This window comes from Trichogramma pretiosum, unplaced genomic scaffold, assembly GCF_000599845.2.
Source record: "Trichogramma pretiosum strain Unisexual culture from Peru unplaced genomic scaffold, Tpre_2.0 scaffold162, whole genome shotgun sequence".
Lineage (NCBI taxonomy): Eukaryota > Metazoa > Arthropoda > Insecta > Hymenoptera > Trichogrammatidae > Trichogramma > Trichogramma pretiosum.
Genome location: NW_019640831.1, coordinates 18,528 through 45,759, shown reverse-complemented (window position 1 = coordinate 45,759; position 27,232 = coordinate 18,528). Strand labels below are relative to the sequence as shown.

The window sequence follows — 27,232 nt, the reverse complement described above, 5'->3', positions numbered from 1 at the left end:
AAGAATATAAAGAGCCAAAATAAGTACACACGGAGGGCCAGCAACAGCAACAACACCTCCGAGGCGCTTTTTTCGCAGAAAAATGACTCGACAGAGAAGAATATAAAATTTAAAGCTTCCCCCTGCCCCCCGAGAAAGTTCAGAGCGGCAGCAGAGATATACTCGCCGGGATGTGAAGAATGAAGCAAAAAATCTCGCGACACATGCCCTGCATGGGAAATTTTAGCTACGTGCAAGGGGAGGGGGGAGGATACATTTTGTGTGCGCAAAAACGTGTGTCACACACACAGTAGCAAAGGTATTTTCTGAAAACGTAGCCCTTTTTCTTCTCTCTTCTTCTTCTTCTTCAAGCGAGCGGCGACTACTAACACTCATCTGCACAAACGTAAATGCCGAGTCGGCGCGACCTGATAATATTTGGCTCGGCTACGATCTCTCCGTCTCTCTCTCTCTCTCTCTCTCTCTCTCTCTCTGCGATAGATATAAGTATATAAAGAGAAGACGACGACGACGATGTGTGCGACAAATATCGCAGTAATGCGCCTCGGAGAATTGAAAATTGAGATGGATTCGATTTATTATTGTCGCGAGCTTGCAGTTGCGACATCGGGTGCTCTCACGGCTGGATGGCAAAAATGTCGTACGCTACACTGGGCGACTTCAAAAAGATTTCGCTCGAGAAAATAATGCTCGTTCTCTTGACTCACACATCTTTACTCCGATATCTCTCGTAGAAATGATCATCGTTTTTAACCGGACTACTGATCTAAAAATTACCACTCAACAATAACTATCAACGTGACTATTTTAACAATATTAAGAGAATTTTAAAGATCTGAATATAACAATTTGGTTGTTTCAAAAAGTTTAAACTAGTTAGTACAATTATAATAGAATACGATAATTTCACTTATCGTCTTGACCACTAGATGGCAAGTACCTTAATTTTATAAATCTGCAAATGGTAAAGTCAAAATATTTGCAAATATGTCAAAGTGTTCAATTTATTTATTTAGCACATTATAAGCTGTAGGTTTTCTTGATTTCTATGTATGCCATCTAAAAAATTTCTTCGTTCATCAAAAACATAGTTATAAAATGTCAAGCATTTCTACCAGGAGTGGAAGAACACAATTAACTCTTCGATTAGCGCAAGACTCCTTATTTACAAATTATCCATAATAAACTATAAAGGAGCTCGCAAAAATGTCAGAAAATCCCAACTCGCGAAAAAGCGCGACAATATAAGTGAAAATTGTTGTTTTCTCTTGGCGGTGTACCCGCATACATCCCACGGTCGTCGCGGCTTTTTTCTGCTTTCTTGGATCGGATATTGAATGCGCATAGTGTAGTATACGTACACACGAAGCTTTATACCATTGCCGTCGACGCAACGACGCGCCGCAGTAGTACGGGCGGTGCAGTTCGGGGCTAACGTACACACGTACGTATACGTACATATCGGAAAAGCATTAACGGCTCTGAAAAAAGCGAGCAAGGGAATATCACTGCCGTATAATGTACCACTTGATTGGTTATCTTTTTCTCTCTCGACGCCATACATACGCGTACAGTGAGGGAAATGGATTTAGTCGCGGGTCTTATTCGTCGAGGTAATGGTTACGGTAATGTCATCGCGACTTGTAGAATGTACGCCCAGTGACGCCTGTTCTATAACATCCTCCATATACCCTCTGCGTATACACGATCTTAGTATTATATCCTCGGCGTGTACGATACAATGGCATTTGCGCGTAAATATCTCCGCTCGCGCAGTCAGCCAAGACCCTACGACTACGTACTTTTTCCTTCCTTTTTCAGCCGCACCGATCTGGTTTATGCATGTTGTCGCGATATAGGTAAACACGCGCGCGCGCGCGCGCGAGCAATGCTGTACTATAATCAAATCTAGAGCAGAGATCGAGCTTTACGATATTGCCTTAAATTTGAAAAAAAAAACACGAAAATATATTCAATTAAAAAATTGTCACCTTCGCGGATTATAATCATTTAATTATATAAAACGAATAAAAAAGCTTTACTCTCATTAAGAAAAAAAGCTCGATACATGTATATAAAGCTCCCAATTATGTAAGAGTAAATAAAGAGACTCATAGCGAGAAGCTCGTTATAAGGTTTGGGCGACAAAAATCTGTGACTTTGCGACGGATCTTTTTAATTAAGTCGATTTATTTTGTCTTTGTCCGCGTATAATAAAAATCATAGTTATACATATACGGGCAAACCGAATGGGTGCTTTCTAATGTAGCCAAGTGTGTGTGTGTGTGTACGTTGCGAGAGACGCTTCTCTTTCATTTATATAAGGGAACATCTTAATCTTCTTGATGCTCGTGTGCGCGCTGCATCTTTGTGCTTTATGTACCCCAGGACCAGCTCCGCTGCTGCTGCAGTGAGCTTTATCGCGCAGCCGGTATTAAAACAGCCGCACACGCCACGCACACACACACACACACAAGTACAGAGAAAAAAAGGAGAGAAAAAATTCCTCGGTTCATAATTAGGAGCAAAATTGACTCACTTCCTACCCTCTGTATATCCTATCCTCTATTTTCTCTCTCTCTTTTTCTCGTACTTGCGGATAAGGTCAAGAGCTGCCAGGGAAAGTAAAAGAAGAAAGAATGGCGCACAATACGTAGTATACACACAAAACTGTTCGACACAAATTACGAACTTGAATCTTTTAAACTTTTTCGCTCGACATTTTTTCCTTCCCTCCTTCGCTTTTTATTTCTGCATTAGGAGTGTCGATCTTTTTTTTTTACGCGGCGAAACGCAGTCGACATTTCTCGTCAAAAGTCAACTCTCGTTCCTTCGGGCGCGTTTGTGTGTATAGCGCCTCGAGTTCATGAATATTCCTCGATATAGAAGTTTTTTTGTGTTGTACACAGCACACGCAAAGAGAGAGAGAGAGATTTTGATAAACACAGCGTAACTTTTCAAATTAATCCAAGCAGAACAAGTAGTTCATCAGATTATCCGCAGCGAGTTTTATCCTAGAGAAATTTGTAAAAAAAAGTATATACACGCGGCTGGCGCGCGTATATAAGACGGAATTATATCAGCCAAGCTCGCCTCCGAAGAAATATTATCATCGACGAGCAAGTTTTCTCTTTCTCGCTTGCGCGTACCTACGTACATACGTATGTGTGCGAGTATGCGAGTGTGTGTGTATACAGACACCTACTTGGCTCGATGAAGATCTCGCAGAAGAGCACAGAATCCAATTAGAGGCACGGGCACATAGTGTACGAGCGCCCGAGTACATTTAACGTCTCTGATTACGCAAGAGAAAATTACGATGCCGGAGCCGTAGTCGTCGTCGTCGTCGTCGTCGTCGACGTAGTCTTCCTTCTCTCTCTCTCTCCACCCTCTCGTTGTCGACGCTACGCTTTTGAGGCATCTTTTCTTGTAAAATATGCGCCGCTAACTGTCTTATATCCTGTGATTATTATTATGATAAAAAAATATATGTAAGCGTAAAGCGTGGAGATGCTTCTACTCCCTCGTTCTTTGCGAGCGCATCAGCTAATCAACGTAATCAGTAAATCAACATTGCAGGAGATGGATTTTTTTACACTTCATAACTTTCAATTAGTTATCTTATTCATGGTGAATAATAATTGAATTACAGTTGATGGTTAAATTGTGCTTTGCTTCTTACCAGAAGTTGCTCTGTGATAGGCTCGAAAATGAATTTTTGAACCAGGTGTAGTACATTTTTTAACTTGGATAAAATCTATATTCAGTATTAAAAAATTTCCGCTAAAACTACAAAATGAAATTTGATATAATTCAGTAAAGTTATTTACAATAAAAATACAGAGGATTAACCCGTTTTCTGAAATCGGTCTAAAAAAAAATGTATCTAAGTAATATAATTTTCAAAGCTTGTTCGGTAAAATGCGGCTTTTTTGGAGACAATATTTTTTTATCACGTTGTGATTTTATACGACTCTTGAAAATTGCGTTAATTTAATTAATACCGATGACAGTTACAAATATTGAAAGTTTGAACATCTTTAAGATGTTCTTTCAATTTAGTTATAATTTTTTAAATGTAGAACACATGAAAATAAGCGGTGTGATAAAAATTAACATTGTCTCTCCCGAAAAAGCTGAGACTTTAAAAAGAAAATTGTAGAATAATATACCGAATTTATAATATACTTTAATTCATATTCGGAAGTATGAAAATAAGAAATGTCGGTCATCAGTTATGTTACCGCTTATGGCTAGTCGGTAGTGGAAGGGGAAACATGGCAAAGGAGTTTCGCAATCAGCAGGACTTCTCGCTAATATACCACAATATTAATATCTCGCTAATATTAGGAAAATTACGCCAATGAGGTTATGGCATTTCAGCAAAAGTTAGATGAAAAAATATTCATTGAGATTGAGTGCAAAAATATTAAACCTGAACTGCCATCTCCATTAACAACAGTATGTAAAACTGAGAATCAAAATTGCCGACCTATTTCGAAAATTGAAGACCAAATTCAGACTAATTATTTTAATCACGAAGATCAAATGATTTCGATTACAAACGGATTCCGTTATAAAACGAACAAACCCTTCAAATGTGAGATTTGTCATAAATCATTTGGACGAGAAGATTATCTCAAAACTCACATACATTAGTACATGATCGAAACAAACCCTTTGAATGTGAGATCTGTCACATATAATTTGGAAAAAATAGTACCCTCAATAGACACATATTGAAGATACATAATGGAAGAAAATCCTAGGAGCGTGAGATTTGTTTGAAGGTGTTTTGACATATTGAAGGCCTTCATAATCGCATGAATATACTACGATATTTCAAAAAATCTTTTACATAAATATCTTTCAATTTTGTATAGAATAATAAAGAATTTCAAAGTGTCATTAATTTCTTGTGATTGTGAACAATTTTTATTTACTTATCTTATATAAATTAAAATAAAAACAGTGCTTTCCAAGAAACTACTATCTATCGGTATGTTAACTCTTGAAGTAAAAGCTATTCTTAAACTTTTCACTCTATTGTTTGTATACGCAAAAAAATCCTAGTAAATGCAAAACTAATCGTGTATCAAATGATCGAAAGGCTATCATAGTTCTATCGATCCATACATATTTCTAAATACTATTGAAATTTCCGGGACCAACCATCATCTTGTTTCAGAAGCCTGAAGTTACTTTTTTTAGTACTTATTACAAAGTCAAACTTTGATGAAGATATTTCAAAAGTCACATTCTGAAAAAAAATATAGTTTTCTCTAAGGGCTTATATACACCTTAAATTCAAAAAAAATTTTTTATTCAATTTTTGAATAGGATTTTTTCTCCCCTTTCCATTGCATTTTTCGAAATTCCAAAATTTTGATTTTGCAGTAAGATACAGCTGTTTCCGTGAGCCTTTTTCCTATACGTTTTTATACATTTTTTCTTCTTTTGCGTTTTTTGGCGAGTAGTGTTTTTGGTCACCTGTCGTAATATTCAGAGGGTACCGATTGAGCTTTGTGCACCAGGGTCGCGTACATTTCTTCAGAACATGAATGGTTACGGCTACTATCACGAGTGAGACGACCGAACTCTCAGATTGCTATGCATGAACAGTTAAACACACGTTTTTTTTCATTTTTCGTTTTTGCCGAAATTTAAGTCATAAGAATACGTTTTGAGAATGATCTATGAGCTCAATCGTCTCGCCCGTGGTAGTGGCCGTAACCATTCATGTTCTGAAGAAATGTAAGCATCCGTGGTGCAGAAAGCTCAATCGGTACCCTCTGAATATTACGAAAGGTGACCAAATACACTACTTGCCAGAAAACGCAAAAGAAGAAAAAATTTAACACGTAAAGTATAGGAAAAAGGCTCACGGAAACAGCTGTATCTCAGTGCAAAATCAAAATTTTGGAATTTCGAAAAATGCAATGGAAAGGGGAGAAAAAATCCCGTTCAAAAATTGAATAAAAAAATTTTGAATTTAAGGTGTATATAAGCCCTTAAATGTTGAAACTGTTGCACGTATCTAGTTTAAACATTTATTATTTTGAAATTAAACAATGATTTATTCCATTAACAATTATTCGTAATTTTATAAGAATAGTCATATTCGCAGAAGGATGGCAGCGATTTTTATTTATTAATAATGAAAATTAAACCAAATATTTTACATTCAAGTTTAAATTTAGAATTGAAAATGTCAAATTTATTCGGAGAATCTCGGTGCCGTTCGAAAAAAAATTAAAATAAAGTATACTCTCAATACTTTCGGTCTCGTTACGAAAAATTTCAATATCTTAAGATCGTATAATGAATGTATTCCAGTCGCTCGGAGAGACTCCTACGTACGCACGCACACACACACAGCCTCGCGCAAAAGAATTTGCATAGCAAAAGAAACGTGCACAAGGAAATGCATTAGATCCGCGCGCAAAAAAAAATTGTTAATGCAGTGGGACGTGGCCGAGGCAAGAGCAAGAGCAAAAAAATCTCGTACGCGTGGCTAAACAGGCTAACCGAGAAAGCGAGTTACATTCTTCAAACGATAAAATGTCAAGGCAAAACGAGCGAGCTGCAACGAAAGCTCGAGCGTAAGCTCGCAGGGGCAGCGGGTACCGAATAAGGAGGCAAAAAAGGTAGAAAAGAAAAGGTTAAATAAAGTTGCGTGTAGTACTACTGCAGCTGTAGACCCGCGCGCGTGTTTAAGCGCTCGTGCTTCGGTGTATACGTGCGTGTGTGCGTATATATGTGTGCGGAGGATAAGAGGACCAGAGGCGATCGTACGTCCGAAGGAAAAAAAACGCAGCAGCTGCTCTACACGAGCGTACCTCACTCGAACGGCTGAACTGCACGCACCGGTCCGCTGCTAAACTACTACTAGTACAGTAGTAGCCAGCAGTAGTAGTACAAGGGACTCGACGGCATGTGTGTGGGAGCCAAGCGGCAAAATGTTTATTCAGCTCGCTCTCCTCTACAGCTGCAGTAGCCCGTGGGTCAAAAATTTACCTCGCTTCGCACATTTTCGTGGCCTTGTCCTTTTTGTTGACTCCCCCCGTTAGTCGACTTCCTCCTCTCTATGAGCGTTCGAATTCGAGTAAATACGGGCGCTGCACTGCACTGGTGCAGTTGCACTATATGCATCGCGCTGTGCAAGCTACGCGCTTCTTTGCCCAACTTTGCCTCCCCGACTTTTTGTTTTTTCAACTCCGGGCGAGCGTTATTTTTCGACCCTACTGCAGTCCTGTTAGTCACCGGTCGAGCGAGAGAAAACGAAACAACACGCACGCATAGCAACAGCAGCAGCAGCAGAGAGAGATAGAGACGTACAGCGCACGATGGGCTGCTTTTGTGTATGCGAGTTCTATGCAGGCTCGTGCATATATCGCGCCACGATTTGCGCGTAAACAAACAATCGAAATGTCGACGCGAGTGCCGGGGCGCGAGAACGAGAGAGTGAGAGAGAGAGGATAGTTGTGCGCCACCCTGTAGTCCCCCTACCTCACCACCACCACCACCACGACGACACTGCGCTGCTGCACAGGAAAAAGGGAAAAATTAAATTTACGACGCAAGTGTGCGGCAGAGTTAGCTCTCCCTTCCTCCCTCTTGCTCTGCATCTCTCGCTGCAGTATAGTAGCTGCTATACGCCTCTGTATTTTTTATCTTTCGCCACAATTTTGTTTTCGTTTTCATAGCGTCGCACAAGTACGTGTGTGTATGTAAGCTCTCTCTCTCTCTCTCTCTGGGTGCAGCAACAGCGATATATATATTTTGCACCGCGTTTTGTGTAAAGATATTCCAAGCGAAAGAAACGCGTTTATTTGTGCGCTCGCGAGCTTGCGGATGAACGCGCTCGCCTTTCAATTTATACGCTTGTTATTTATAAATTGTAATCGTCGTGCTTTGAAAGAGCCCTTTCGAAACAATAGGAAAACACGGCCTATTGCGCGGTAAACACAGTCTCTACAGTCAAACTCGTTGCACGACAATTCGAGCGAAGCTTTTAAAGATCCACGTACAGTACACGGAACATCGAAAACATAAATCGGACGCCTCCAGGGAGTAGGACACCACTGTGTTGGTGATTAGGCGCCTGCCTACATACACGCGATTGTTTGCGCTACGCACGCGGGACACACACACACATATAAGCTAGCTAGCCGCTGTACGTAAGCATATAACAGAAAGCCATCATAAGCGCGCCACGAGAGAGAGGCTTCATTAATTGCGGTCAGTTAGCCGAGCACTGCAGCGCGGCAATTAGCCTCGCAGTGTGTGCATGCATAGCTACTCGCCGAGAGAGATAGGCCAAAAGCCCCTTCACTCGACAGTATAGGTAGGTAGGTAGTAGGACTACTGCGAGTTTGTTTGTTCGACTCCTTTGGCAAATATAATCTACGAGAGCGTGCGGAGAACTCGACAGTATAGTCCGCGATCAGCTGCTAAATACTTCGCTTTTGTCCGTCGATCACGTCCGCTATGTATGAGCTCTGTATATGTCGAGTTTAAGTAGCGAAGTCAAGCTGTGATCAGACTATATAGGCTTATTCTACTTATGAAAAACTAAATTACCTATAAAATGAACATTTTATTTTGGACTATTATTTCTCTGATGAAAATTAATTGAATTTGTATGAAAATAAATAAATTAATTAAAAATATAATTATTACATATGTTTTTGACTGTATAGTGAAGATAATGTAAATTTTTCATTGTTACAGATTGAGCAGTAGAGATGATAGGAGCCAATCTGCGATTCGGCATCGGGGCGTCGGGCAATGTCACGTCGAACGCCACAAAGGTCTTCCAGTGCCATCCGGGCGGCGTGGCCGAGGCCACCGTCATTTTTAGCCTCGGCGCTATGGGAATGGGCGCCAACATTATGCTCATGGCCCTCATACTCGGCAAGCGAAACTTGAGAAGGTCAATTATAATACAGCAGAGTCGTGATTCTCACGTATCATCGAAGGTTTGAAATTAAAGTATTATTTCATTTTTTACAATACCGCAGATGGTCGCAAGGTCTGCTGTTTCATCAAGCCATGGTGGATTGCGCGCGAGCCGCCATCCTCTTGCCACTCGGCTCGAGCATCCTCAACTGTCAGCCGGTCAATAAGTGCTCTCTGGTCGAGACGGCCTTTCTCTTGCTGGTCACCGTTTCCACGGTCAACATGCTTACTACCGTGCTCAACGACAGTCCCGTCTTCGAGGAGGAGAACGACGGCGATGGCATAGAGATCGCCGCGCCCATTCTCATGGATTCACCTCAGGTAAACATCTGTTTTTTTTCTTATTATCTAAATAAATAATACTGACAACCTGCGGTAGAGATGCCCAATATTTTATGGATAACTTTTAGGGAACGGCAAATCATTGTCTAGAAGCAAGTAGAGTAAATTACACTAGAATCCGTTTGATTCGGTTCGCTAATATTTTTTATTTTTCAGGGCAGTTTTGCCAAATCTACATTTTTATACTACCCCTCTGTAAATCATTATCAAATGACTTGTGAAACTTGTGAACCCGTACTTGACTTATACAATTATTTTTACTTAGCCACTTGCAGGTACTCGGATATGAGTACTCGCCATCTATTGGCGAAGACTTAAATTACTAAAAAAATTAAATCTTCACATAATCAAAACACGCTCGATAATGTATTTTAAAACATTTCAAATTATGATTCTTTAGTCATTAAGGCCTTATCATACAATGAACATTTCTTACGGGGCAAAAGCTATTTTATCCCTTTTATCAATGACTCACCGTACATCGAGGAAGTAGTTTTCGTTTCAAGCAATGAATTTTTTCCTTCTTCTTCAGTGCGTAATCTTCGGTACGTTCATGATCTGGTTCGCGAGCATCACCATCAATTTGGGCCCGACCTTTCTGAGCGGTGCGCTGGCCGCCAACACGGAGACGGGCCACAACGAGCCCAGCTGTCCCCTGGTGCACGGCCCCTTCCGCCACTACATACTCAATCTGTTATGGATATTCATCAACATCATCTGCGTCGTGCTGACGCTCTTCCACCTCAGAAAGCTGCACAGAGACTTGACGAAATCCAACGTCGAGGCGGTAAGAATTTTCATATTCAAAAAAGAAAAAAGAAAAGAAAAAAGGGAAGTACTTTGCGCCTCCGTGAAAGCCTTTTGATTCGCTCTCGGTAAGAGGGGAAAAAATTCCAAATGAAACTGTCGGCTGTATGCCGGGTGTGATATAAAAATGAAAATTTTACGCTTCGCTGAAAACGTCAATGCTAATGCAATCGTAGCCGTTCTGACACACTCGGGCGAGAACAGTAGTATGTGTATAGTGAAAATAAAGCAGGGAGCGGTATATATGTCACACACCACTTCATTTTGTAAGAGGTACACTTGTACGGGTAAAATATGTTCGCAGTGCGAAATGAGTTTTTTTTCCTGAAAATAAAGTAAATTCTCTTAAATAAAGTACCTTTTTTATTAAATAGCGTAACGCGATTTTTTCGTAGAAGCTTTTCCGTTTTACATTCTACTTTATGCGTGACTATCAATTCAACATCTGTTCATTCTGAGGTGTCAAAGAATCGAACACTAAAAAAGAAAAAATGATCGATCGAACTACAATGTAATGTTAATGGATAAAAGTATAGCGTATACGATCGTAATAAACGTCGAGCGCAAAAAGCTCATCAAATTCACTAGCTCGCAAAGTTCGTGTATAAAACGAAAGTCCACCGAGCAATTACAGGGCTTAAAATACACTCGTATATTGGTCTGTATAAGTCTGTCACGTATGTATATATAGGTGAGAGTAACCGGACTCGTGACCACACTGGTCAACGTGACCGGCGGCCAGGCGGCTGGACCGAGACCCGGAGAAGACGGCGGCTCGGCGGTCGACGGTGTTCGCAGAAGCAGCGGTACGCCAAAGGTAAGGCTCTATGTTCGTGTGTGTGTGTGTGTGTGTGTGGGTAATATTAAACTCCGATTGGACTTTGGTCGAAATTTCCCTTACCAAAGAGAGAGAGGGATAGATAGAGCTATATATACGGATATGTGTATAGGTACCGAGCGTCAGCTGCTATATAGAGGAACGCGATTACACGCGTGCAAAAGCTCGCCGAGTCCCTTGCAGAATCAATAGCGCACACATATATACATATACGCAGAGGGGCTTTGCCAGGCTTGTGCTTGCGCTTAGCGGCGGCGACTTTGGATATTGCGAAGACGTGGGCCGCTACGTATAGGCTGTATATAACGCGCGCAGTGCACCGACGGAATCGATAATGCTAATCGAGATCGAGCCTTGGGCCTTTGGGGCTGACTTTTTCTTTGTCCCTTCTGTACGCGGATCGACGATGTTCTAACTCTCTCTCTTTCTCTTTCTCTTCTTGGACGCAACTATAATGTAATAACCCGAAAAAATATCAATCTTCCCGGGCAATATTCCAGAAGCTCGCGCGCGCTGCAAATTCCGCACTGAGATCCTTTACTTTTTTTTGCACCGAATCGATTAAGCTAATTGGCTTTTTTTATACAATAAACTACGACGCGTACAAATTGATGATATAAATATTTTTTTATCTATAACGAGCAGAGGGTTGGCGCCATCCAGGAGCATCAAAAAATGAGAAACTATCTGCGAAGAATAGAGCGCGACGGCGTCCAGAGGGTGAAGATGTTTCTCGTCATCACGGCGGCCTACGTCATTTTCTGGGGGCCGCTGTTCTTCGTCACCCTGGTGCATCATCCAGCGATCGGCAACACGACGGGATACGAGGTAATGATGCGTCGTTTCATTTTTTTTCATGCACCTTTGTCAATGTATATTTAAGCAGCCGCGTAAGGATAGCTGCAATTGGTATAAAAATTATATAGGATTTTTTTTTTTTGGTAAATACAACTGAAATAAATTTTAAGCATTGACAATTTAAATTTTTTTTTCATTTCTTTATTTAACTAAAATGCACAATTTGGGCAAAACATCGTCACAACACAAGACACGGCAACACTTTGAAAATATTCTAACTGATCTGGGCCTGCTGCCAAATCATCTTGCTTTGCTACCCATCGATCTGAAGCCCCAATTTAGGATTAGATCGGCACCTCTCTTGACCAATAAGTCGGCCAGCTTCATGTGGCCGTGTAGCAGAGCATAAAATAGCGGCGACCGCTTCAATACGTCCAGGGCGTCGATCAGTATCGTGCGCTGCCCACATAGCATGAAAGATCCTTGAAAGCTTTCAGGAAGCTTTCAAGAAAGTTTTCGAACCTTCCAGGAAGCTTTCATGAAAGCTTTCGAGAAATTTGAAATGTCCGCGACAAAATAGTCTCAAAAAGCTTTCTTGAAAGTGCCTTGAAAGATTCCCTGCAAACTTCCGGGAAGTTTTCATGAGAGCATTTAGAAAGCCTCCCAGAAAGTGTTTGAAAAGATTCTCAAAAAGCTTCTAAGAAGCTTACTTACAAGATTTCGGAGAGCTTTCATGGAAGCTTATGGGAAACTGAAAATGTCCGCGACAAAATAGTCTCAAAAAGCTTTCTTGAAAGTGCCTTGAAAGATTCCCTGTAAACCTCCGGGAAGTTTTCATGAGAGCATTTAGAAAGCCTCCCAGAAAGTGTTTTAAAAGATTCTCAAAAAGCTTCTAAGAAGCTCACTCACAAGATTTCGGAGAGCTTTCATGGAAGCTTCCGGGAAAGCATTTTGAAAAGTTGTTGAAAGACTTTCAGAGAGGTTTTGAAAAAGATCTCTAGCGAGCTTGTGGGAAGCTTCTTTGAAAGCAGTTGAAAAGGTTCCCAAGGGTCGTTTCGAAAGCTGTTATGTAAGCTTTTTGAATACTTTCTTGAATGCATTTTGGAAGGTTCTCAGAACCCTTTGAAGAAGTTTTCGTGGATGATTCCCAAAAGATTTTATGTAAGTTTATTGGAAGATTGTTTGAATGCAATTCCAAAGGCTTACACAATTCTTTAAGAAATTTTTCGTGAAAGATTCCTGAATACTATTGTATAAACTTTCCAGAAAGTCTTGCTGAAGTTTAAACAATAGTATTCAAGAATCTTTCACGAAAAATTTCTTTAAAAATTGGGTAAGCCTCTGCAAATGCATTCAATCAATTTTCTAATAAACTTTACATGAACTCTTTGAAATAGGTGAGTCTACATAGGAAGTTAGGAATTCAGCGAGCTCAAAAAATGAAAAGTTAGTTTAATAAAAAATCATGATTTTCATTTGAAAATAAGTCATGTATTTATTAATTTTTCATCTATATTTCTATAAATTATTGTAACACCCTTTAAAAAGTTTAGCCAATTAAATATCTATATCAACTGGAGTAAATTTTTCATTAGCTTTTTTGCTGAAAATAATAAGTTAGTTTCATTAATCCATAATTAAATTTAAAACTATTTACAATTTGGTAAACTACCTGGCTCTCCCGATCCGTGTGTTGGCATGGTCAAGCCAATTTTTAATACCCTCTTTAATTTCTTCATCAGTAGCTCCGAAGCTCCTCCGTACACTTTCTAATAAGAGTTTTTAGAGTTTATTTCTATCATTATACTTAATTACTTATAACATTTAAATATAAAACTTATAATACGTACGGTAGACACAATTGCATAGAGTTAGTGTCTTAAATCCTCCGTTTGGGCCTCTTCCAGTGAAATTAAATTTGGTAGCTAGTTCATTGGTCATTAAGTTCTTCATAATATTATTAATTAATTTGCGGAAGTCAGAGCCTCCTTTTTGATTCGTAAAAATGACCTAAAAACAGAAAGAGTTCTATAATCTTATATATAACGCTTTGAAGCTGAAAAAAGTGCTTAGATCCCCAAAAATTTCTGATCTCAATTCCTAAAAAAAACTACTATAATAGAACTATAGAAGCATTATAATAGTACTTTTTTTCAATCGAAATCACAAATTTCTCAAAAAAAATCTAAAATACCTAACGATCGTTAGCGAGTGAGGATAGAGCAATAGTTTTAAATTAAATAGTGATTTATAAAAATATGGCCTTGGTTAGAAATACAATTGTGAAGTTTTTAAGGAATTACGGATATTAAGAAAATAAAATGATTAAATAAGTTGGTTATTTGAAATTTTTTCACGTTATTTTTCAACAACCAAAAGTAATTGCTTCAATAGCTACTTAATTGTATTTTACAGACCATATTTTTGCTTACGTACAGTGAGTCAGAATGAAAACATTAATATTCACATGCTTTACTAACAAGTTGGTACATACAATAACAAAAAATCACCATTAATGTTAACCCAGAAATGAATCTGTAGGATCTATTTTATTTTGTTAAAAGGTTTTTTTTAATTAAATATCGTGTTTCAGACGCAAAATAGATAAAGTTTTTGTGTTTTTTAATTACCAAACTGCGAATTATATATCATAACTGAGGTTCAGATCAATTTTTAATCATTTAGACTGCAACTATCAAATATAATAGTAAGTAATGGATATTAAACAATTTTTTTATTAGTAATATTGGGGAGAAATTAATATCTTCAACTTTTTACGATAATAGTACATAATCATGCAAATTACTCGCAATATAAAATAAAAGTATAAAATAAATTAATTATTTTTCTTACCACACTTCTGTAGAAAGCTTTAGATGTTAACTTTTGCTCTACTGCCGTAACATCTTCCATTGTATTCATAGGAAAATATTTTTTTAATTCTTCTTCTTCTTCTTCGGTAATGGAACGATTTTCAGAGGAATTAGCTACTAATAACTTTTGCTTACTAACTGTTGATTCTAATTGCTCAACCTTCGCGGTTAAAGCATTCACTTTTGTTAATAATTTACAGCTTACATCTATAAAAGAAATTATCATTAAATAAAAATCCTACTTGAATTCTGAATTTTGAGAAAAAACAGGCACACTCACCATAAATCACTCTCAATAAATCAGGAGGATAATCATTTTTTAATGTAAGATCTGTAGAATCATTGTTATCACTTGCCAGTTGCTGAAGGGCTGATCTTGGTGAAATACATGTTTTCTTTGAACTAATAGTATCTTTATCTTTATTTCCATTTTCTTCATCATCTGACAGATGAAAAATAGATGATTCTGGTGGAATGCCTTTTTTCTTTTGACCATTAGACTCAGACGAGGTTCCTCCTGAAGTTGAAGATTGTTTTTTTACTCCCAGTTTATCTGTAGATTTAGCAACTTGTCCGCTTTTTTTTAAAGGAAAATCCTTATTTTTGTTTATATTCAATTTTGTTGGTACTTTTATAGCCTCTTCTTCATTAGTATGCTTATTAGTACTTCTATTATTTAATTCCTCATCAGATGAACAAATAAGCGTTTGTGATAATCGAGTTTTCTTAGACGGCTGTTGCTCAGACTCGTTCTCTTGTCTTTTCCGTAATCTACCCGATCGTGTTTTCATTTGTTTTTCAGTGTCGCTGGGATCAGTCAAATCTTCAAGACCTTGCAATTTTGAATTGGCAACAGCTTTTGCATAATCGTCTATATCATAGAGAATTTTTTTTAATCAAAATCGTTTTTCTTGTGACTATAGGAACAATTGAAACGTCGTTTTTTGCGTGGTTTTCACTGGAGGCAAAGCCCAGTGCCGTAATCACAGAAAAGAACGTTCAAATTTTTAGCTCCTCGTTCCAAAGTAAGTTTCATTGATCGTTATAATATATATAAAAGCATTTAAAATGAAATAACGTACTTTGAAGCAAGAAATGAAGAAAAATTAATTTAAAAATTAGTTTTACCATCAGATTTAACAATTTGATGTATATCATGAAAATCCCAATCGTCTTCCACGTCAATTTGTTTAATTATAGCAGCTTTAAGATCTGAACTTGTCTCGAAAAGAGGCCAGTAATACCCTTTTAAATCTTCTGCAATCCACTTTTTAGGAATGATGGTTTTATTATCATCTGCGTCGATAATAATCACGTATGCTTTTAATTCTTTCATCTGTAATATAGAAAAATGTATATAATAAAGTGATTAAAATTATTGAAAGATTATGACTGAATTTTTCAAAACGTTTGATCGTTTCAAATGAAATTAAATTATAGACCGAGAAATTGAAAAAAAAATTAAGATATGATTTACATTTCACTTCGTTAACTAAACAAATACTTTGTAAAGAAGTAAATTAAATCGAAGTTAGAGTCTGGGCATGATTTGAGGATAGTTTGAGTCATAAAAAGACTCAAAAAGATACTTTGGGCGTAATATTTCTTTTGCACCCTTTAAATTACAGTACACCCAGTGTACCTATCAAAAATATTATTGTTCAACGAATTTTAGATGCATTTGATGATTCAAACAACGATAAACTATATGACTAACTATACGATGAATATTCGTGTGCTTATAACAAATTTTTTTGGTTAAAATTCTAGTTTTGAATTTGAGAACTCACAAACATTAAATTTTTTATGTATTAAAATTTTGTATTTTGACTAATATATTCTATCTAATGTCTAACATTTCAATAAAAATTCAAGGAGTTGAAAAAAATGTTAAAATCACTTTATCAGGGATTGAAAAGTCCCAAAGATCTGTAACTGATATTCAGAAAGACATTTTATTCCTTCATTCATGTATTATTAAAAGTATTTTAAATGTATTATTATTATTTAATTTTGCTTTAATAATCACGTTTTATTGACAAGTACGCTTTCAATGACCTGTTGGGTGACCATATTGATAAGAGCGAATTATATTTTCAAATAGAAACTTTATTCATTTAAAGTGTGAAGTAACGGTAGTACAATGTAACCAGAACTACACGGAACTATAAACATTTTACATTTTATGTCCTCACATTGACGCCACACGATATCAACGGATTTTTCAACGACATTTATACCAAATATATTACTTTCAATACCGTTAAAAGTATACAAGTTATTTATTATTTTATACTTATATCCTACAACGTAGTAATGACCATTGCTTAATACAATACTAGAAACACTTATTATAATCGAGTCATCTGACATCACTGTATTATTTCGATCGTCATCTGCATTTATTTCCCAAAAATTTGTCATTAAACATTTATAGTAACGATCAACTTGAAGATCCAATTTTAAATCGCAACTAAACTGTTCTATTTTCACTTCAAAACTAAACTTATCATTTTCTTTCTGTAATTTTCGATGCTCGTACTCTGCTAAGCGCCTACAAAATTGTTGCAATGGCTTATCGCCTTTTCGTATCATTTTTTTCATTGAACAAATATAATTTTCAAATGCAAACGCACTAAAATCATCCAAAGGGCCAAAAACTCTTACGTCATTGGCTAAATGCAGCAATGAATGTACATTAAATGTAACATTTTCTTTGCCATATTCTGATTCAAAGGTCGTTAAAAATTGTATGAGTAAACTTTCGGCAAAATTTACATTCTCTGTACATTTCACTAACAATTTATTTGATAAAATTAGTATACTGATGTGCAATAGAATAAAGTTATTATAAAGGTCAGGATTTAAAACATCTTTCAGTGCTATTGGACCTAAATATAACAAAAAATGTCTAAATTCTGTCGCTTTCCACTGCTTCCAAAGTGATAAAGATCTGCATCTTCTATTGAAATCTTTTGGCAACAGTAACTTAAGATTTTCCAGTCTACAGGAAATTCGTTCGATTTGTGATGCAGATAATTTTGCTTTTTTATTAGCATTTTTTTTGTGTCCTAACCAATGACGAATCATTTGCTTCATAACACCTAAATATACCGCATGCAAAGAATCAATTGGCGTATTTTTAATCAAACCAAGGCAAGGTATTTCATTCAAAATACATTCAGATCGTTGATATGTTTCCGAATAGGCAAAGTTCGCAAATAATTCATCGGTTCGCAAATATTCGTGGCAATACTTTAAATATTGGTCTTTAGAATTTAGCGCAAAATAAACCGATTTACCTGGAGATCCTTCTATTAAGCATTTACTACAACTGTGATATCCCGAATGATACTTCGTACCTAAAATAAAGGACTTGGCAGGCGCATCAAATATTAGACCATGTATGCGTACAATATACTCTTTGTTTTCATAACTGAAACCATGATCAACTAAACTTTTAGCTTCATCAACAAATTGTCTTAAATAAGAATTAGGATCTTCGGGTTTTTTGGCGCCATAGTAAATTCCTACCACATGGACCGATTTTGAAAAATAATCTTTTACTTGAATGGGCCAAAAGTTTTTTTCAGAAGAATTTCCAATAGGAGCTCCATCAATATTTACCATTAATCGAATCATTTTAAATTCAGGATTTTTAATCAATTCGATTTTTATTATTTTTTTAACGCAATTTTCAAGTCCTAGATGACAATACTGACCGGAACCCATGGTCTGTAAATTTGTTGTAATTTTAGGCGTTTTCAACAATGTTCGGGGGTCTTTTGGAAAAGGTACATCGGTGAATTTATTCAACATGTGCAATAAAGATCCTAAAGCATTGTGAGGAACCTTAAATTCTAAAGCCCATTCAACTAAATTAGATCTGAAATTCTGGTTTTGTAAATTGTTGTCATTTAAAAACCCAAAACGAGTATCGATGCGAAAATCGGTGTCAATTTGATCATCATCCGGGATTGATTCAGCTTCACTATCGCTATATCTATAAGTATCATCGTCACTGTCACTATCACTGAATGAATTGATATCTTCATGATAGTCCATTTGATTGGAAAAGCAATCATCAATCGATCGATTAATACTAAACTGATCAGGCTCAAAGTGATCTGCGTCGAGAGTTGGTTCTGAAAGGGTCCCTTTCAATGCCACTGGTGCAAGTTTTTCTTTAAATACAATATTGTCCTTATTGTTCTCACACCCAATTGATTCAAATTCATGATTGTCAATTGTATCAACTTGATTATTAGAAATATGAACATCGTTGGGTAAAGAACATTTGCTTGAAACTTCTGCCAATTCCAGCTGCGTTAGTTTTATCGCATTTCTCCGAATTTGTCTTTTGCCCAAATGTTTCTTGCGTGATGTTTTATTAACCTGAACATTTTTTACGAATACAATTACATTTTGAAATTTGAAAGTAATATTTTTTTTTTATATAACTTTAAAGGTGTGAGTACGCGAGTATTTATTATTCTATATACGAGAAATTGATATAATCGTTATACATACAGTGCAAGAACAAAAAAATTACGAAACTCAAGTAAAAAAATTTATTGTTATCAAGAGACATTGAGATAGAGTTTAATTTTAATATTTACTTTTTGGGTACACGTTTGTACTTTTTTAAAATAATGACAGTTAAAAATAGTACGATTCTCATGAATTAAAAATGTAGTTTAGATGCAATGGAACTGTGTAAAATATACCATGAGGTGTAAATTTGTAAATCTATAATACTTTTTTACGTATAACTTTTATGACGGTTTGACCTTTTTATCCTTAGTTTGCATTCTTGTCAAAATCTATCACAAACTAATGCTGCAACTATAATTTTGGTTTTTATACTCTCCAATTGAAAAGTGGAACGAAAAACGTTTCACTTAAATGTAACTGCAAGTATTAAATTTGTTTGCTTCATTGTTTTAATAAACCGAGATTCACTATTTTGATGATAAAAAAACTAAAACGTTCAAGAAAATTCTGCTAATTATGATGGTGTTATGTCCCGTATTTTTCGGAAGTTTTAGCATTGAAAATGTATCAAATATATTCCCAATGTTAAAATTGTAAAGACATAAAAAGTCGCGAAAACGGGCTTCGAAGTGCTGACTTCGACGAATTGTTACAGACTCTCTAAGTCTATAACAGATGGAGTCTCGAGTAATTTTCTATCTACAAGAGTAAAATTCATTCGACATATCAGTTATTCGCAGATAATCGCCTCCTTCGCCTCTGTATTTTAAGGTTTCTACATAAGCCACGATATTCTAATACTTTACATAACTGAATTCTCAAAAGGACTTGGAAATTTCAATATTTATTGATATTTACTAAAAACATCTTTTTAAACATAAATAAATAGTGGACATTTGACGATTCTCTAATTATACTTTAATAGTATCCCGTTCAAAAATTCAAAGGCAGAGTGAACATTTTTGTGCATCGATACATACAGAAAATTATTGGAGTTATTCTTCAATTAAAGTATTACCCTACTATCTTGAACGAATGAATTACACATTCTCTCATTAACATCAAACAAAGGAACAAAATTGTAACATATATTTATTCTTGGAAAAAAATATCGGCCAGCAATAACTAATATTGCTTCAGAAATGAAATTAGAATATGTATTTACCAAATTTTGATTATAATTCGCCAATAATTCCTCCTCGCATGGAAAATTGGGATCATAATCTGCATATGTTTTCGGATCAAAGTGATGAATGCGGCCATTCTCTTCTTGAGGATAGATATATTTATCATCATTTTGAAAAAATCTATACGGCCGAATGCAACCGTGAGTTTTAATGTCTGCTAGTACTAAGTTTTGATCACAAAATGCGCACAAGTATACCTCGAATTAAGGACGAAGATGTAATAAAAAATTATCTGAGATTATTAAAAAAATATTTATACTAACCTTTGATGGATCCATGATATTTTCTAGCTTAACTCTGGGGAACCTTTAACAAAAATGTAATCAACCCGTTATTTCCAACATATTTCATCAATGAATGTATACAATTCAAAGAAAATAAAGGATCTTGTAATGAATATTTGGCTATGCTTCAGCGCTTGTATTACTTGTTTTCAATAATGTATTTACTTGAATAGTAATATACTTTTTTAGTAATGTAATTATAGTAATGCAATTACGTTAGATGGTAAGAAAAATTAAACATAAAAATTTGACCTAAAAGATTGTACACTATGTAAGATACATTTAACCTTGGTCTCTTTGGTTCCCCGACTACATGTACTCTATCATTAAATGAAATTTATTTATTTGAATGGGTAAGGACAATAAATACATTTTTAAAGGCAATCAAAACTGTGCTTACTTACAAAATGACTTTCTAAAAAAAACTTCAAGTCCTATTGGCCTTACTATAAAGTATATTGATATTTTTAAGGAAAAAACATAGCAAAATAGCTATATAAAGCCTCTAAACTTTAAATAGACAATCTTCATAAGAATAAAAACTGAAGTCTTTATATTGTATATCTCTCAGACCCTGAAGTAATTTATCTTATTTCAACACCTTATTCAAAATGAACAAATTTGAGATGGCACTTGAAAATTCCACATAAAAGGATATTATTTAAATTTACTCAGTTGATTTGTTCTACCCAGCTCTAACGCTGAACAAATTTGACTTATTTGAATGTGCAATATGTAATATTAAATTGTAAATGATGCTCTAAACTATGTTGAATCAAACAAAGGCATACTAATAGCAACTTTGAGTCCCACCAAACTCATTATCTAATGTATAACTATTTTAGCAAGGAACTAAGTGTGTAACTAAAAAGTGGTGATGGTGGTGGTAAAACTTAGTTAATGAATATCAAAACAATCGTCAAGTCAAAAACTTTAGCCTTTAGAGTTACGTCAACTGTTGAGACTTATCACAAAACTCATACTTATTATCTCAACCGGTTATTTAGAAAGTAAGTGCACTTTGATATACCCTATCACTAAACCAATGTCACACATTGGGCCAAGTAAATACATTTTTGATAACGCTCAGAATTATTTTGACTTGAATAATAATATTATAATAGCAACTTTGAGTTCTATCAAACTCATTATCTAATATATTACTATTTTAGCAAGAAACCAAGTGTGTAACTAAAAAGTGGTGATGGTGGTGGTAAAACTTAGTTAATGAATATCAAAACAATCGTCAAGTCAAAAACTTTAGTCTTTAGTGTTACGTCAACTGTTGAGACTTATCACAAAACTCATACTTATTATCTCAACCGGTTATTTAGAAAATAAGTGCACTTTGATATACCCTATCACTAAACCAATGTCACACATTGGGCCAAGTAAATACATTTTTGATAACGCAGAACTATTTTGACTTGAATAATATTATTATAATAGCAACTTTGAGTTCTATCAAACTCATTATCCTGTATATTGCTATTTTTGCAAGGAACCAAGCGTAGCAAAATATTTGTTTAAGATTCATCTAACTTACATAAAAACAATTTTTACAAATACAAGAACTTTAGTCTTTATTGATATACCTCTTGGACTGATAACTTGAGTAATTTAGTTTATTTTGCAGGTTATTTGAAAAAATGAATGTCAGTAAGCACTTGAAAGTTTCATATAAAATGTTATTATTTGCATCGATTAAAGTTTTTTCAACTTACTTCTAGAACGTATTTCAAACTCTGAAGTGTGACAGAATCGACATATAAAATACAATTTACACGAGTTATCACTGTCCTTGCAAAGATATATAAATCCTTTCAATTTAGCCTTCTTATTTCAATTGTAAAATTAAATTCAATGTGGTTTCAAAATAAATGAATTTTCAATGGCACTCAAAACTGTTTGAAGTTAAACAAATGAAATTCTAGGTAATCTTTGTCTGTCTGACAAAAATTCAATTTGCATCTTTTTTGACCAACAATGAATAACAAAATTGTTGTGTCAAAAACAGTTAACCTTTCTATAAATTATGCCTCTTTAGATTGCATCAATATGTATTTTATCTTTATTGCTAAAGCATTTTTATTACGTTTTAAATACGTTATTCATCTTCGTTAGAAACGAATTTTCAATAGCTTATAAACAAGTATAATTGATAAATTTTACCTTTACAAAGTAATTGATAGAAAAATGAAGAATAATCTTTAATCCTTAGTAAGAAAAAATTGATAACACTTGATACTATTTTGGGCGTTGAAATTCTTTATTTGGAAACTGCGAATTCGTTTAGTTCAATGCGCGGGTTTTTGATGAAAAGGCGGTTAAGGTGTGCGCTTGAGAACAAGAAGGCATTAAGGTCACATTCACAATTGCACGCAGTAACTTGATATTTTTTCAGTAATACCACTATGCAATATTCATCATCTATAATTCATATACATATTCTCACTTTCTTGAAAACTATTTTAATAATTTATTCGTTAAATAAGTACAACCACATTAATTAATTAATAAAAATAGAATGTTAATAGTAAACAGCATCTCAAATTATAGGCATTTACACATCAAATTACCACGTATGATCGTAATAACTATTCCCAATTTTATACATTAATTTCCCAATAAGATTGTTTAGTATGTTATGAAATTTGCACGTAATTGAGAAATATTTATTATCATCATAATACTTGACTCTTAATACTTATATTACTAAGATATTTATAAAATTTCATACACATATGTGCAGTTTTGTAATTCTGTCATACGCTCTTTTATTTATTAATTGATGATAAGGTAACATAAAATGTAATTAAAATGCTTCTGAAGAAAGTAAGAATATTTGCGTGTATAGACGATGAATACATGATGGTATTACTGAAAAAAAATTATGTCACTTCGTGCAATTGTGAACGCCCCTAATGTTAAATACATTCCAATCGCACATGAGACTACCCAAAGAAAAAATCCCGCGTTTACACTTTTAAAACCTGTGAGTTTTAGCCTCAATTGCTCGGCTGTCTGGGATATTAAGCATTTCACGATCACTTTAATGATTTTATATATGCGTGATACGTTTTTCTAGACTTTTTCCCCATTATAATTGTTTATTGGTTTCAATTACGTTCTATTACAGAAATAAATAATTTATTATTATAACTCAAATTTGTTTAAAATTTTTACAATGTTCATACATCGATCGGCTGTTTATTGATGTAAATAAATAAAATATTTATTATAGTATTAGAAAACTAATTTATGAGCGACCTAACTGGAAATAGTATGATTTTTTTTTTATTTTTTATATCCACATCATGAAAAAAATTACCTTTCACGAAATACTAAGTACTACTGCAAAATTTTTTATAAACTTCAATAAATACTTACCTTTTTGTCAATTTTATTATATTCTGAGCCGCATATCTTTTGAATTGCAATGTATTAAAAAACTTTGATCAAAAATAATCTGTACCACTAGAAAATAGTTGATGGCTAAAATGTATCGATGCAATGATCGCGAAGGACGTGTGTACCAGGAGACAGTTTCGAGTGATTTTTCAAAATATTCTATATAAATAAAGATTGTTATATGATATAGCTATAAGCAGTTTATATATACACTAAAATTCCAACAATCTTTCATTATTACTACCGGATTTGTTTCAAAAAAACTACACGCAAAGGTGAGTTGCTTGAAAAGTTTTGGCAAGCTTTCTAAAAGTTTAAATGAAAATTTTAAAAAAGTATTAAACAAAACCTTTTTTGTAATCTCTCTTCTTGGAAAGCATCCTGAAAGTACCTCGTCAGTTTCCACGCAGCTTCCTTTAAGCTGTTATTGATGCTGATAGAATAGTTTCATGGAAGCATCCCTGGAAGGATCACAAAAGCTTCCTGGATGTTTTGATGAAATCTTCAAAAAAGTACTTAAGGAACCATTTTTGAAATCTCTCAGAAAACTTTCATAAAGATTCCATAAAAACTTCTTAGAAAGCATTTTGAAAGTTCCTCGAAAGTTTCCACGCAGCTTCCTTCAAGCTTTTATGAATGCTTCTAGAATAGTTTCATGGAAGTTTCCCTGGAAGGATAACGAAAGCTTTCTGAATGTTTCCATGAAACCTTCAAAAAAATTGTTCATGAAATCTTTCTTGCAAGTTTTCCGGAAACTTTCGAAAAGACTCCATGAAAGCTTTTTTCATATGCTTCCAGAAAGTAAAAAAAAAAACATTCTGGAAACTTTCTGGAATCTTTCATGGAAAGCTTTCTTGAAAGGTTTCACGGGAAGCTTTCATGCTATGTGGGTGGAGTTCGTCGCAGGTCTGCAACAGTAGCGCCGCCAAGCCGTCGTCGTAGATTGTCAATAATAATGTAATAATGTCAATGCATTGTCCGCGATGATCTTGACTATATTGGGCTGCAGTCGACTTTGGAGGAAAAATTAAAAAAAGTTTCTCGATATTACGAAGACACCGGCGCGTACACAAATTCGATCGCGCGACGATTTACATACAAACGAAATCCGCGTGCACCCAGCTGCCTTTTCACGAAGAGAGATCAGCGTTGCTGTTCCGGACGTGAAGGACACCGACGACGACGACGACGACGATGTCGACAGCTCTCGAGATCGAGCTCTTATTTCTCGGTGTACATAGTTCCAAGCCTTCGGGGCTTCGGTTTTATAATATATAATACTATACGCGTTGTGCGACACGTACACACAGAAGAGGAGCTATGCAAATGAAGCGGTTGAATCTCCATTTCACGCGTTCACGACTCGGCTGCACGTGTAAATACGTGGGGAAAATCTTATTAAAGAAAAGGTGAAAAGCTGCCACGTACACGCATTCGTGTAAATGCGCCGAGCGCCGATCGTTTTAGCATTCGTATAATTCAATTTGCTGAGCGGAACTGGTGAACCATACTTCGCACACGAAGATCCATTATACTCCTTTATTTATTATATCGTGAGCTCGAATCGATGTCGCGTGTCCTAAAAAAAATGTAAACCATTCAGGCCCTGTCCCTGTGCAAGGTTGTACGAGATGAAAATGCTCCGGGGTTTCCCAGAGCAAATAGTATATATGGAAAACTATGCAACGGTATATAATAGCGCACTCGATGGTCGTTAATTTTGCCGAGCCACAGTAATAACCATTAAAGTCGCTACATCGGGGTGACCCCGTATCACCAATAAATGCGGGAAACTTTGGCGGATTCTCGATGGATGAGCGCGTGCATTTATATAATATACGCCAAGAAGAAGTATCTCGTCGAGTCATGCACAGCGAGTACAAAAAGATGCGTATACACAGCGAAGAGTCGAGATGCCGATGACGATGGGATAACGTGCAATAAACGCATCCATTTGGGAGTACAGCTTCAAGTCTGTACTGTGTTGGGAACAAGGGACTTTGGCCTGTATCGCGCAGTAGCCATATGGCTGACGAATGATAAAAAGTTGAATAAGCAGCGACAAGCGCGCGTCAGTTTCGGCGAACCGCGAGCCGCGCGCGCGATATCCGCGTCCGTGTATAGTGCCCTATTGGTGTGTTGCTCCTGCTACCGCCGCCGTTGCTGCTACAGCCGGTCGATAAATTCGAAAAGGCAAATTTATGCGCTCGCAGATATGTATGTATGTAGTTTCTATACACACACACAACCAAATGCGAGAGAGAGAGAGAGAGAGAGAGAGGGGCGAAGTAAAGGGTGAAACGGCTGTCGCAAAGTTTGCCACTGCATATAACACGTGCGAACACCCCGCGCGTGAATGCGGATATCTGCATGTACACGCGTGGTACATGCATGAATATATACGGAGATGTGTATTCGTTGAAATTCGGTAAATCGAATTCTCTCTCTCTCTCTCTCTCTCTCTCTCTCTCTCTCTCTCTCTCTCTCTCTCTCTCTCTCTATGCAAAGCTCGAGTTCGAACTAGGCTGAGAAAAATTTTTGACACGCGTGCTGCTGCTGCGACCGCCTCGTTCGCGGCCGCCTTTGTATATAACAGCCAATCGTATCTCAAAGGGTGGTATACGCAACCACGATTTATACCCAATTTTTGAGTATAGTATAGAGAATTCGGCCTGATCGATCGATTGATCGTCGCGCCTTTCACGAAAGAAAAAATAAATAAATAAATCGAACACATGCGCGATCGCTGCAAGACATTATCATTCCATATAGGGTGGCAAGCGCGTCGTAAGCAAGCTCGCAAGTCCTCCTATAAGCCAATGAATCGGCATTCGACGTATCCAGACGATAAATTTCAATTAGAGGTGCTCACTCGAGCGTGCAAAGCGACTGCAGATATCCGAGCACATGCATACGTACATATAATATAGCTATATATAGTGCACGACGGTTAAGTTGCAGGCCAGGCAGCATCAGTCGAGCAAGCGCCGCGTGTAAATTAATTATATGGCGCGTACGGCTCAAGGAGGAGAAGCCGAATGCTCCTCGCGAGCGAGCGACGGACTAACTGTGCGCGTTAGTAGTTTTAATAATTTACAGAAAGAGATTACCTTGCGGGGCTCGACTCGAGTTTCGGGCCCGGAAGGCGACTAAATAAATTCCCCTCGAGCTTATAAACGCGGCACGTAGTAATAGTAGCAGTAGGTGTGTAGTACTAGCAGGCTATTTAAGAGCTGC

General features: G+C 36.2%; 1 protein-coding gene across 2 annotated transcripts in view; it reads left to right on the top strand.

Moving 5' to 3' along the window:
- Window positions 1–27,232, top strand: part of LOC106653314 — a 95,082-nt gene that overhangs the window by 60,612 nt on the left and 7,238 nt on the right. The window contains exons 2-6 of one of the 2 annotated variants that reach the window (XM_023463421.1): window positions 8,734–8,935; window positions 9,024–9,282; window positions 9,836–10,090; window positions 10,802–10,927; window positions 11,594–11,776. In XM_023463421.1, coding sequence (XP_023319189.1) covers window positions 8,748–8,935; window positions 9,024–9,282; window positions 9,836–10,090; window positions 10,802–10,927; window positions 11,594–11,776 — 1,011 coding nt within the window. In that variant the 5' untranslated portion in view covers window positions 8,734–8,747. Of the gene's footprint in view, window positions 1–8,733; window positions 8,936–9,023; window positions 9,283–9,835; window positions 10,091–10,801; window positions 10,928–11,593; window positions 11,777–27,232 lie in introns of those variants that run through there. The other variant, XR_002763677.1, reaches the window with a different exon arrangement.